Consider the following 13,647-nt stretch of genomic DNA (forward strand, 5'->3'; position numbering starts at 1 on the left):
ATGTTAACATCGATTTCTTAAATGTTGATATTAACCAGCTTATGTTAACATCGGTTTTTTTAAAAACCAATGTTAACAAGAACATGTTAACATTAGTTTTTCAAAAAATCGATGTTAACATGATCTTGTTAACATCGATTTTATAAAAAAAATTGATGTTAAAACCATTATTTCTAGTAGTGTAAATATTAATTTGCTTGAAAATATTAAACCATGTTCCACCGCATGAAATTATATATGCATTTTTCTTGGGCCTCTCTAGTAAATCATCTGAAGAAATCACAAGCAAGTTAACATAATTTATCAGGTACCTAACTTTTTTTTAGCTAAAGTGTAATTTTGATTTTTCTTGTTTTTTAGATCCAAAATTTTGGTTCCCATGATTATTAGTTGTAACATTTGATTCCCTCTAGTTAGTGTTTTCAATTAATAATTTTAGTTCATTAATTTTTTAATAATTAATGACTTTTAGTTAATTTATAATTAGTGTATTGACTTTATTAATTATAATTATTAGTTAATAGTCTATCAGATAAACTAAAATTACTCATTTATAAAACTAGTTAGGAAATCAAATATTATAATGAAATTAAAATTATGAATTTGAAAAACTAAGAAACCAAAAATATTAATGAACCTAAGTGTTTTTCTCAAAGTGCCTCTAAATCTGCACCAAGCAAATATGGAATACATAGATAGATTGAAAACAATGGATACATCAGTTTCATAACATGGCTTTCCATGGAAGTTGCTAATTATGGATTATATTGGAATAAAGACCGTGAACAAGAGGTGCAATAGCAGAACAGGTGACACCCATTGCAGTTCATATTCATAACTGTGACTGTAACATAAAAGTTTTTTTTAACTCATTACAACTGATCATAATTGCAATGAGATCACAACCACAATCCCAAACACAATTTAGAACCATGACAACACTTGCAACCTCACGACTTTGGCTTCACTGTAATTTTTTTAGTAAGGCAAATAACTCATTAAAAATAAAGGAAAATAAACGCAAGAAATGCTCGAGACTATAGCACCAAAACATGAGAAAACTACAGTACAAGTGTTGTGTATTCCGATAACAGAACAACCCTCAACACCTATCATGTAGTCCAGGACACAAGACACCCTGAACCTGAAACACATGTAATGAGGCACCCAACTCAACATGAAATAGAAAATCCCTCAAAAGAAAAGTTACAAAACCACACATTACTTTTATTGGAACCAACAAAGGAAAGCATGGAAATTGCACTTTCCATTTCCATACTCTTCTACACATCTCTTTCAAAAGATTCATTGATTAGATCTTCCATGGTAGTGGGCCCGTCAAACAATTCTTGAATGCCCTCAAACCTTGCTATTCCAAATGCTTCTAGAGCTATCATAACATCATCATCTTCAAAGTTTGTCGCATAACATTCCATCGTCATTTGCATTTGACTACTACTATTGTCTATCATATTATAACCAATACCATCATAAGAGAGTGAGCTTTCAGGATCAGTGGATTGTCCAACACTGGTAGAGACTGAAGGAAGAAGCTTCCTACTAGGGAAGCTTTCAGGGTCAGTGAATGGTGGTGGATGAAGGTCAAGATGATTCGTCGCAAGCACGAGGGCATACATGTCATATGTTGTATTAATGCGTTGGGTTAATAGAGAAGCTGATGAAGGAAAAGGTTGAGTTGGGATTTTGCTTAAGATTAGCCCAGGGAGATGTGAAGGGAGAGATCCAAATTGCAACATAGATTCTCTTGCTTCGGCTTCGATTTGAGCACTCTCCGATTGAGCCACATGGTTCATATTGGTGGTGTCAATGGAAGGGTCAAGGAAATTACCACCATAGGCTTGAAAAGTGTTGGATTTTATTGGTTTGTAGGTAAGGGGATCTAAGCCCTTTCCGATGAGTCCTTTCTTGATGTTGGTGTTCCAGTAGTTCTTGATGTCGTTGTCAGTTCTCTTGGGCAGGTGCGCGGCTATGATTGACCATCTGTGCGCGCAATACAAACATAAACAGACATGTAAATACAATGACACCCTTGATACAAAGAAATATATAAGATTAACCATTGGATCTAACAATCACGGTTTTAAATTACGGTTACGATCTGTCATCAGAAAATGTGACTAATTCGGCCGCAATTGAAATCGTGATGCAGTTGCGGTAAGACGAAGAAATACTTATGTTACGAACCCTAATTTAAAATCATGCTAACAATAAAAAATTTCAAAGCCAAAAGAAACTAAAAAATATATGATTAACCATTTGATCTAAGAATCATGGTTTTAAATTACGGTTATGACCGATCAGTGAAAAAATCTTTACATTATAGATAATTGCTGGAAAATGTGACTAATTCAACTGCAATTGCAGTCATGACACTGTTACAGTTACGGACTGTAATTTAAAACCATGCTAAAAATAAAATAATTTCAAAACCAAAAAGAAACTGAAGTTCACTTGTTTCCGAGAAGAGAGTGGAGTTGAACAATGGTGCGATGTTCCTCCAAGCTGAAGCTTCCTCGTTTGATATTAGGGTTTAGGTAGTTGATCCACCTCAGTCTACAACTCTTGCCACATCTTTGAAGACCTATACATACATAAATGCAACATAAATAAAATTAGGAATTGATCAAACTTTGAATATTCCTCCATTTACATTCAGACTCAGATTGAGGAAACGGTATACAGAAGTTGTATTAACTTATTAATTACCCGCTTTGGCAGGCACTGAACGCCAGTTTCCAGGGCCATGCCTTTCAACATAAGCCACGAGCTTCTCATCTTCTTCGGTTTTCCATGGTCCTTTGTTCAACCCTACCTTCTCACAGCATGGCATCCTTCCCATTTTTAGACCACAAGTTGATGTAAGGAAACACGAATCAGACCTTGTGCTTGTTCTTATGCATGTAGCAGACCAACATTTGGTGATATATATATATATATATATGAACTCACCTGGTACAAAGGTAGGTCATTGATACCGTAATAAGTATAAATATTAACCATTTGAAAATCTTATGCTTAAGTGCTTAACATATTTATCGTAACGTATTTATCTGTCACCTTTAAGAAGATGGGGTCTGGATCAAAGTGGTAGCTAGGTCCCTGTACCACAGGATAATTACTACATGAATTTTGTCCTTTGACCTCTGATAATTTTGTTAGGAAAGTGATCATGTATTTTGTGTGCTTACTTTGTCAATCCTAGGGAAATTAAGGTAAAAAGTGAATAAGCAATAATAGAAGGAGAAAATCAACATGTGTATATTTTTTAAAATATTAAGCATGTTATCCTACATAAAAGGTCAAGCATATAAACTTATTGAGTGATAAATCTATATTCTATTTAGATGGCTTATTGTAAAACTGATTTTTTTAACTAAGTTATCATAAAGATAATAAATTATATCATGCATATTTTAGGCTTTATCTCATGCTTTGAGTGAATGATTTTTTATTTTTATGGATTATAGTTTGTTTATATAGAATTTTTTCTCATTGGTCTATTAGCTCATTATATATTAGCATATGTTGAAAAAAGTTAAACATATATAAAAGCTTTAAAATAAAATAGGTTTTTAAGTACACTAACATGTCAAATTAGACTTTTAAATGGATCAAGTCATGCCTAAATAGGATAATCATAGTTTTTCAATGCATTTTTGCGAGTAATTGCCTTGTGTGTTTTAAATGACAGATTCGTTTTATTTTATTATTTAGGTCATACACTTTTGATTTTTCGAAATTTAATCGTAGAAGACTTCATTAAGATTAGGAGGGAAAAAATTTGTTTATAGACACATTTTTGTACAGTGAATATATATGTGATTGGATCTCTTATTAGATTGAAATTGACAAATAGATTTGAATAGCACTTATACTAGTGTTTTGACACTCATGAACCTAATATAATAGTTAATAGTCATTTTTTTAATATGAATAGTTATTTCTTTCTTTGTTGTAGATTTAATGAAACATAATATGTTTTAGAAAGATTTTGGATGGTATTACGACATATTACTATTTAATTTTTCTATGAGCAAATATTATTGTTTGCAAAAAAACCGATAGTCACATTTACATATTATTAAAGAAAGAAACATAACTAATATTTCCGAGCAATAGTTATTAATGGCCAGGGACATTTTCTCTAAATTTTTAATGATGATGAAAAAGTTGGTGAATGGACGGAGAAAAACATTTAAGACATAATTTCGGTGGCCATTATAAATGCCTATCAGAAGTATAACACTAAAACCCTTGTATCTTTCTCGGCCTATATAGGAGTCTTGTATATATATGAACTCGACTGGTAGAGTGGTACGTCATTTGATACCTTATAAGTATATATATTTACCATATGCAAATCTTATGCTTGGCATATTTATAGAAATATATTTATTTGTCATCTTTAAGAAGATGAGGTCAGGATCAAAGTGGTAGCTTGCTCCCTATCTATACCACGGGATGATTACTAAATCTAAATGCCTTGTCTCTTTCTTCTGAAACTTTGTAAGGAAACTTAACTTGCGTGTTTACTTTGTCAATCACAGGAAAGGTAAAAAGTATGTAAGCATAGATGGAGAAACATTAAAATTTGATATCATTCTTTTCACGTTTAATGTGTGGGTACGTATTATTATTACCACTATTTGTGAAGTTGAAGATCACATCGATCAGTGATATAGCCAAAAGGAACTTTTTCAATATATTACATATATTTATTCTGTACAAATAAAATAAAAAAGTCAAGAAGAAGAACAATCTTTTCAAGAAAAATTCTTAGGTCCTTATTTTTTTTGAAAACTCAGGTATTTTATGCATACATTTGGGTTAAATCGGTTTGTAATATGAATATTATCATATCCTATTTATATATAACTTAATAGGGCTAATGTATAATAATGATTAAGATAAATTTTAATATGGATTCAAGACCTAATTCGGTCTCACAAAATTAATTTTTAAGGTTAAAGTTGTCTAATGTATAATAGCTGCTTATTCTAACAAATAAATGTACTTTCCAGCATCATTGGTGGTAAGAGTAAATGCCTAATAATCGCTGCTTATTCTAACATGCTGCCTCCTAATCTGAAATCCATACATAATATCATACACTCCATTTAAATTAAAATAAAGAGATCTTAATTGTAAAATGCATGCTTTTTTTTCTTCATGTAAAGCATTTTTTTTGTTGTTGTTAATGTTATCATCATACAAAAAGAATTAAATTTATTTTTCTTTTTTATTATCAGACATTGGTGTGTGTGTGTGTTTTTTTTAGTCTCATATACATCACTTTGATTTTTTGAAATTTAACCGTAGAAGACTTCAATAGGATTAAGACCGGAAGAATTTATTTATAGACACGTTTTTTTATAGTGACTATGTGATTGTGATCGGATCTATTGTTGGATTCAAACTGACAGTAAGTATTAGATTTGAATAGTTTACGTTTTCACACTCATGAACATATAAATATAATAGTTAATAGTTCTTTCTTTATTATTATTATTATTATATATATATATATATATATATATATATATATATATAATTTTAGAAAGTTTTTGGATGGTGTTAGAACATACTTATTTTTTTATTATTTGATTTCTCTATTAGAAAATAATATTGTTTGCAAAAAATTGATATTATTAGTGAAAGAAACATAACTAATTTTCCCAGCAATAGTAATGGCGTTTTTAATGACAATAATGAGAAGTTGGTAGATGGACGGAGAAAAACATTTAAAAAATAATTTTAGTGGTCATTATAAATGCCAATATGGAATATATTTAAGGGCGTGTTTGTTTTACTAATTAAGAATATTATTCTCATAAAATAAATATTTGATAAATACTTATCATTTTTTAAAATAATTTTAAATTTATTTGAATTCAAAAATAAATTAATAAATAATGAATAAGTGATAAAATAAGCTTTAAAAAGTTGGAAGTTATTTTACATTCCTATGAAAATATAAGATTCCGACCATTTTACATAAACAAAGATATGAAAATATAAGATTCTGACCATTTTACATGAACAAAGAAATGGAGAGAACATATGAGTAGTTTAGTTTCTTGACAATAAATGATGTATGATTTATTTTTTTGAAAAAAATATGATTCTAGTCTATATTTTGTAAAATTCATTGTTTTAGTTATAGTACTTCAGAATCGAAAATTCTGGTTTTGAACTTTTAAAAATCAATAATTTTAGTCTATAAGATTTCAGGTAGAAAATGATGTTAATAGTGTATTCCTGATAAATGAAAAATAGAGAGTAAAACTAAGAATTTTACAAGGACTAAACTAATTTTTTTTTTATAAAGTATAGAGATTAGAACTATTTTTTTATATCTTGTAACAAATATGAAAATGGCAATTCCTAAACTCATACCCGAAAATAAATATAAGGATTGACACAAACACATTGATACCATAATAATTAAGTATAGATATATTTTTTTTTTGTGCTCAACATATTGTGCTCAACATATTAATAATAAATATATTTATTTGCTATCTTCAAGAAGATGGGTCACGACAATGGCGGATCTAGGACCCGTGGTCATCAAGGGCAAATAATCTTTTTTTAAAAAGTAAAAAAAAAAAGTAAAATATATTTTTTGTTCTTTTAAAATTTTCAAATTCAATTTTACCTTTTGTTCATTTTTTCTTCCTATAATTTTGAAATGCATCATTTAGTCCCCCTCAAAATGTAAATTGAACCACTTTTTGTTTCTCTACAAAGCACTATTTAAATCATTTTAAAGAGTAAAAGTGGACGTTTCAAAATTAGAGGGATGACAAAAAACAGACAATACAATTTAGAGGGACTAAAACCAATGTTTGAAAATTTTAAAGGAGCAAAAAAAAAAAACAATTTAAACTCTAGGATAGAATCAAATGTTTAACCAAATAAAGCATAAAATGAACAAAACATAAGAAATAAACTAGTAAATAAAAGACAAAAATCAAATGTTTTACCGATCATAATTAGAAAATATGATTTGTATAATGTTTCGTCACACAAGTGAGAGGCGTACACATTCATGTTCTTCTAGTACAAACAAAAAAAATGTTTAAGAAAAATTATAAGAAAAATACTTTTTTATTTTTAGTTTTAAAATAATATTATTAATAAAGTATTTAAATGTTAAAAAATGATTTTAAACAATATAATTCTAATAAGGTTTATTTAATTTAGTTTTATTTTACCAAAAACAAACGAAAAATTTAATTTTATCATTTTTTATAATACAAAATTCCAAAAAAATTATTATCTTACTTTTAAGATGACAAGTTATTAGAAATAAAATTCAAATATTAGAAATATTAAATATGTCATTGATGTGCCATCATTTTCTTCTATTTTCTAAACCTTTTTTGCACCATTTTAATTATTGATTGGTCTTAATTGTCAATTAATTAGGCAGTTTTATTATTTGGGCTCATTTAGCTAATTTGATGTTTTTAATCTAATTTCAGGAATTAATGAAACATTGGGCTTAATCCGGATTTTGGTTGTGGACTTGAAGAGGGCAAATAAAGCAGCGCTTACCTTAGTTAATTTCTAATTAGGAAATTTCGCAATTTTATTTTATGTTGTTCAGTGTTTATTTCGTTTTGGGCCAGAGTATTGTAATAGGGCCCAGTGACTTTGAGTGACTCTTTTTAAATAGCTGCCTTGGGATTCGTGCAGGGGATTCTATTCTGCTATGCTATTTTCATTATTCAGAGCTTTGGTTTTAGGTTTTCACGTTTTTCTGTTCCCTTGTTACAGTTTTCGTTCTTAATGCAAATTTTCGTTTTCTGCTTCTAATTATGAGTTCATTCTTGCTTCTTCTACTACTTTGATTTACGTTTCTGTTCATTTACGTTTCTGTTCATTTACGTTCTTGTTCATTTACGTTTCTGCTTGTTCATTTACGATTCTGCTTCATGTTTCATTTGCGTTTTCTGTTTGAATCCATGGAAGGCTAGATTTTCTGGTGTTGTTTCCTTTTGAGGACGAAGCCCAACTCTCTTTGAGGTTTCGTTTGTAATGTGGTTTCCTGGCAGTTTTCCCTTCACCAATTATCCCAATTTCGTGAATATTAATCAGTGCACGCTTCGTGTTCGATTAATTACCTCTGAGCCTAACTTGCGTTCATGCTTAATGGACGAAGGGCTAACTGGTGTATGTGGTGCCTAATCACGTATTGAAAACCCTAAGTTGATTTTCGCTTAGTAAATTGAAATAGGGTTGGATTAAGTGGTTGACTGTTAGGGACGAATTCTCCATCACCCAGGATAAGAGAGTGGCTTCTGAATCAGAGGAAACAACTGGTTTTTAATATTAGTAGTTTCGTATTCCATTTTATTTGTTCTGCTCTTTAATTACCAAACAACCAACCCCCCCCCCCTCATCGTTACTGTTACTGCAAGTATATTATGAACATTTGGCTTGTCACTGCTCGTTGGGAAACGACCTAGGATCACTTCCTAGTTACTGCATTTTCGTGTTTATTTGATTCGGGTACGGCCTCGATCAGTCATTTTATGTCATTTGACATTTATAAGTTAACTTATCGATTAGTCTTACCAAATACTTTCAATTAAATAAATTAATTTATAAGCTTTTAGCTAACTTATAGTTGTTCAACTGGTCGCTTCAACTAGCTTATCAGCTAGTTTGGCTATGTTTTATCAGCTCTTATTTATTCATTGTCTAAAAAAAGTTGATATTTATTTAACTTTACTTTCTTACACACACACGATACACAAGACAATCAACTCATCAATTGTTATTACTACACCATTCTTTAAGGTTAAAAATTCTTTAAATCATATCAACTTTACAATTATTTGATGAACCATTCTATGTTTTTTCTAAAATTATGTGACCTAATTTCTAATTTGTTTCCTTGCATGATTTTTATATTATCGATTCAATTCATAAAATAAAAAATTTCACTTTTTGTAAACTAAACCTATGCACAATTGACTATCTTGTTTTATGTCTTTTGACATTTATCTGTCAACATATCAGTTAGTCTTACCAAATACTTGCAATTAAATTAATTAGCTTATAAGCTTTTAGCTAACTTATAAGCTATTTTTACCAAACATAGTCTCTTTCAAACATAACCTAAGTTTATGTTTGATAAGGCTTTTGAGAAGCTTATAAACTCATTTGACTGGTTTATAAACAACTTTGAGTAAAGCTAAACTTGTTTGTTACACAAGCTTATTTCAGTAACTTAGTTTTCATAAGCTACCTCAAGTAACTTATTTTGATAAACTACTTGAGATAGCTTATGAAAAATAAGTTAATTTAAAAGCTACTAGATTTTTTTTGTTCTCAATTGTATTACCTTTTTATTCAATTTAAAAATCGTCTTTATATATATATATATATATATATATATATATATATATATACACACACACACACATATGATTAGTTTTAAATAGAAGATTTGGTTTTTATCATGTTTCATAGTCATGCAAGTGAGATATGTGTACATCCAAGTTATTCTTGTATAAATGTGAATGTATGCGTATGAAGGTTTTAATGATGTCAAAATAGAAGCAACACAAGTTTTATTTCAAGTTCAAATCAAATCCAAATAAGGACCATGAAAACAAAGATCAAGAAGAAAATTAAGTCTTAGTTTAATCCTTGTTAAAAGAGTCTCTTAGTGATTGCAAAGGTTTGACCTCACAACATAGTTTTTAAATTAATTATAAAAAAGTTTTAAAATATTTTTAACATTTTTGAAAAAGGCATTTTTTCACTGGTAATCGATTACCAGACATTGTAATTGATCACCATAAGCAAAATTATTTTAAAAAGCTTTTTCAGGAAGTTTGAAATTTGAATTTTGAAAGCTATAATCGATTACCACTTGTCTATAATCGATTACCAGTGACGAAATTCCTGAAATTCAAATTGAAAAGTCATGACCTCTCATTGCATAACTGTGTAATCAATTACTAGTGGGAAATTTTAAAAATTACTCTGACAAGTCACGTCTCTTCATATGTTTTTGAAAAGCCACCAAGGGCCTATAAATATGTGACTTATTTATGAAAGATTTTAAAGTTTTTCAGAACCTTATTGTCTTATCCTCTCAAAAACAAATCATTGAATTGTGAGTTTCAAGAGGTTGTTTGTCTCTTGAATTGTGAGTTTCCTAAACACAAGGGAAAGGGATCCCTCAGGTGTTCAGAAGTTGTAAAAAGGATTTTTACAAAGTTAGTGAAAATCTCAAGTGGGTTGCTTGAGGACTGAACGTAGGCACATGAAGTGGCCGAACCAGGATAAACTGAGTTTGCATTTTTCTCTTCCCTATCTTGATTACTTTATCTTTCATATTTTATTTATCTTGCACACTTGAAGTATTTTGTTGATATAATTTTCATCTTCATCTTCAATATTCTTAACAAATAGATTTAAAAAGGGATTTAGAAGTCAATTAAATGAGAATTTTTTTAACTTAATTCACCCCCCTCCCTCTTAAGTTATTGAGGCCACTTGTCCAACAAGTGGTATCAGAGCTTGATTCTTGTATAAATTTAGAAACTTCAAGAATAATTATGGCCTCATCAAACTTCATATTTCCCATAGGAAACTCCATTAATAGGCCTCCCATATTTAATGGTGTGGGTTATCATTAATGGAAAACCCACATGCAAATCTTCATAGAGGTTATAGATTTAAACATCTGGGAAGGCATTGAAATCGGTCCTTACATCCCTACAATGGTAGTAGGAAATGCAACTATGGAAAAATATAGGGAACAATGGGATAAAGAGGAAAGAAGAAGAGTACAATATAACTTAAAAGCTAAAAATATTATTACCTTTGCATTAGGAATGGATGAATACTCTAGAGTCTCAAATTGTAATAATTCAAAAGAAATGTGGGATACATTAGAAGTAATGCATGAAGGAACAACAGATGTTAAGAGATCTAGAATAAACACCTTAACACATGAATATGAACTTTTCAGAATGAATCAAAATGAGACCATACAAGATATGCAAAAGAGATTTACACATATAGTTAATCATCTTGCATCATTAGGAAAGATATTTCCTAATGAGGATCTCATTAACAAAGTTCTAAGATGTTTAAGCAGGGAATGACAACCAAAGGTAACTGCAATTGCAGAATCAAGAGATCTCACTAACATGTCTCTTGCAACTCTTTTTGGAAAGCTTCAGGAACATGAAATGGAACTTATAAGACTAAATCAACATGAAGAAAATGACAAGAAAAAGAAAGGAATTGCACTTAAAGCCTCATTTTGTATTCAAGAAGAAAGTGGCAGAGAAAACTTGAATGAAATAGAAGAAGATGATGATTTTAGTTTCTTCATAAAGAGATTCAACAAGTTTCTAAGGAACAAAGGAAATCAAAGAAGAACAAATTTCAATCCAAAGAGAAAAGGAGAAGACTCTCCTTTTGTTCCAAAGTGCTATGAATGTAATCAACCTAGACATCTACGAGTTGATTGTCCCAGTTTCAAGAAAAGAATGGAGAAGTCTGATTAGAAAATTTTCAAAGACAAGATAGCAAAGAAAGCTTACATCACTTGGGAAGATAATGATATAGATTCATCAGGGGATTCAGAAAATGAAGTCGTGAATATGAGTCTCATGGCCAAAAACTATGATAGCAAAGAAGAGGTAACATCTTCTAACAATAACCTATCTATTTCCTTTGATGAACTTCAAGATGCATTTAATGACTTGCATAAAGAATCAGTCAAACTTGCCAAACTAGTTTCATTTTCTAAGAAAACAATTTCAAATTTAAAAAAAAGAAGTTATGAAATTAAATATAGAACTAGAAAATCTTAAAACTGAAGTAAAAACATTAAAACCAATTGATACAAATCAATCTTCTACCATACAAGATATTAATAAAGTATCTCACTAATGTAAATGTTGTTATAAATTTAAAGTAGAAATTAAAGATCTAAAAAATTCTCTTGCCAAATTTACTCTAGAAAAAAATAATTTAGACATTATGCTAGTAAAGATGTGTGTTTGATAAGGCTGGACTAGGATATAGACCTGAAAAACAACAGAGAATGTATACAAACTTCTTTGCATCTTCTCAAAAGAATAGTTCTCCTTTCTTAACATGTTTTTATTGTGGAAATAAAGGACATAGTGCATCAACATGTTGTTTTAGGAAAAATAGTAGTAACATTAAAATGATATGGGTTCCAAAAGAATCCTTGATCAAAACTAACAATCAAGGACCCAAGAAAATTTGGGTACCTAAGTCAAAAACATAATTACGTGAATGAAGGATTTCTTGAAGAAAAGCCGATACATTGATAGCAGATGCTCTAAATACATGACGGGAGATGCATCAAAATTTACTCATATATCTCCCAAGAAAAGTGGATATGTGACTTATGGAGACAACAACAAAGATAAAATTCTTGGAATCAAAAAAATAGGTATGAATCCATCTACCTCCATTGAAAATATTTTACTTGTTGATGGTCTTAATCATAGTCTACTAAGTGTTAGTCAATTATCTGATAAAGGCTTTCTAGTATCATTTGATTCTCATAATTGTGTTATTTAAAATAAACATGATAGAAATATAAAACGTATAAGCTATAGAACTAATAATGTATACATGATAAATTTAGATAAAACATCAAATCATGCTCAATGTTTTTTTAGTAAAGATGATGATTCTTGGTTATGACATACAAAAATTGCTCATATAAACATGGAACATTTAAATAAACTAATTTCTAAGGATTTAGTAATTGGTTTACCAAAACTCAAATTTGAAAAAGATAGATAGTGTGATGCATGTCAAAAAGGAAAACAAGTAAGGGTTTCTTTCAAATCAAAGAATATTTTTCTACAACTCAACCCTTACAACTTTTGCATATGGATCTTTTTGGTCCCTCTAGAACTATGAGTTTTGGAGGAAATTATTATGCTCTTGTTATAGTTGATGATTATTCAAGATTCACATGGACATTATTTCTCACTTACAAAAGAGATGATTTTCATACATGCTTTCAAGAAACTTGCTAAAATCATTCAAAACAAGAAAAATCTCAATATTGCATCTATTAGGAGTGATCATGGAGGAGAGTTTGAAAATAAGGATTTTGAATCATTTTGCAATGAAAATGGCATTGAACACAATTTTTTTGCACCTAGAACCTCTCAACAAAATGAAGTAGTTGAGAGGAAAAATAGATCTTTAGAAGAAATAGGCAAAACTTTGCTTAATGATACAAATCTTCCTAAATATTTATGAGTTGAAGCTGTTAATACTACATGCTATATAATGAATAGAGCTTTAATTAGACTAATCTTAAAGAAAACTCCATATGAATTGTACAAAGGAAGAAAACCGAACATTTCTCATCTTCATGTTTTTGGATATAAGTGTTTTGTGCTAAACAATGAGAAAGATGATGCAAAATCTGATTAAGGTATATTCCCTGGCTATTCCTTGAATAGTAAAGCTTTTAGAATTTATAACAAACGAACTATGATTTCATCGGTGATAATATCATCGGTGACATCTCAAAAGAGGTAACAACTCGACACTCTCTCAAAGATGCATGCAATAATATGGCTTTTGTTTCTTTAA

General features: G+C 29.6%; 1 protein-coding gene across 1 annotated transcript; it reads right to left on the reverse strand.

Annotated features, from left to right (window-relative positions):
* Positions 1–825: 825 nt before the first annotated feature.
* Positions 826–2,912, reverse strand: LOC114382149 (transcription factor MYB41-like). The gene is made up of 3 exons (XM_028341384.1): positions 2,728–2,912; positions 2,473–2,602; positions 826–2,001 (listed from the first exon to the last, which is right to left on the reverse strand). Exons 1-3 carry the CDS (start codon positions 2,858–2,860, stop codon positions 1,284–1,286), a joined length of 981 nt encoding a protein of 326 aa, XP_028197185.1. The 5' UTR covers positions 2,861–2,912; the 3' UTR covers positions 826–1,283.
* Between the last annotated feature and the right edge of the window lie 10,735 nt (positions 2,913–13,647).

This window comes from Glycine soja, chromosome 13 (assembly GCF_004193775.1).
Source record: "Glycine soja cultivar W05 chromosome 13, ASM419377v2, whole genome shotgun sequence".
NCBI classification, from domain to species: Eukaryota; Viridiplantae; Streptophyta; class Magnoliopsida; order Fabales; family Fabaceae; genus Glycine; species Glycine soja.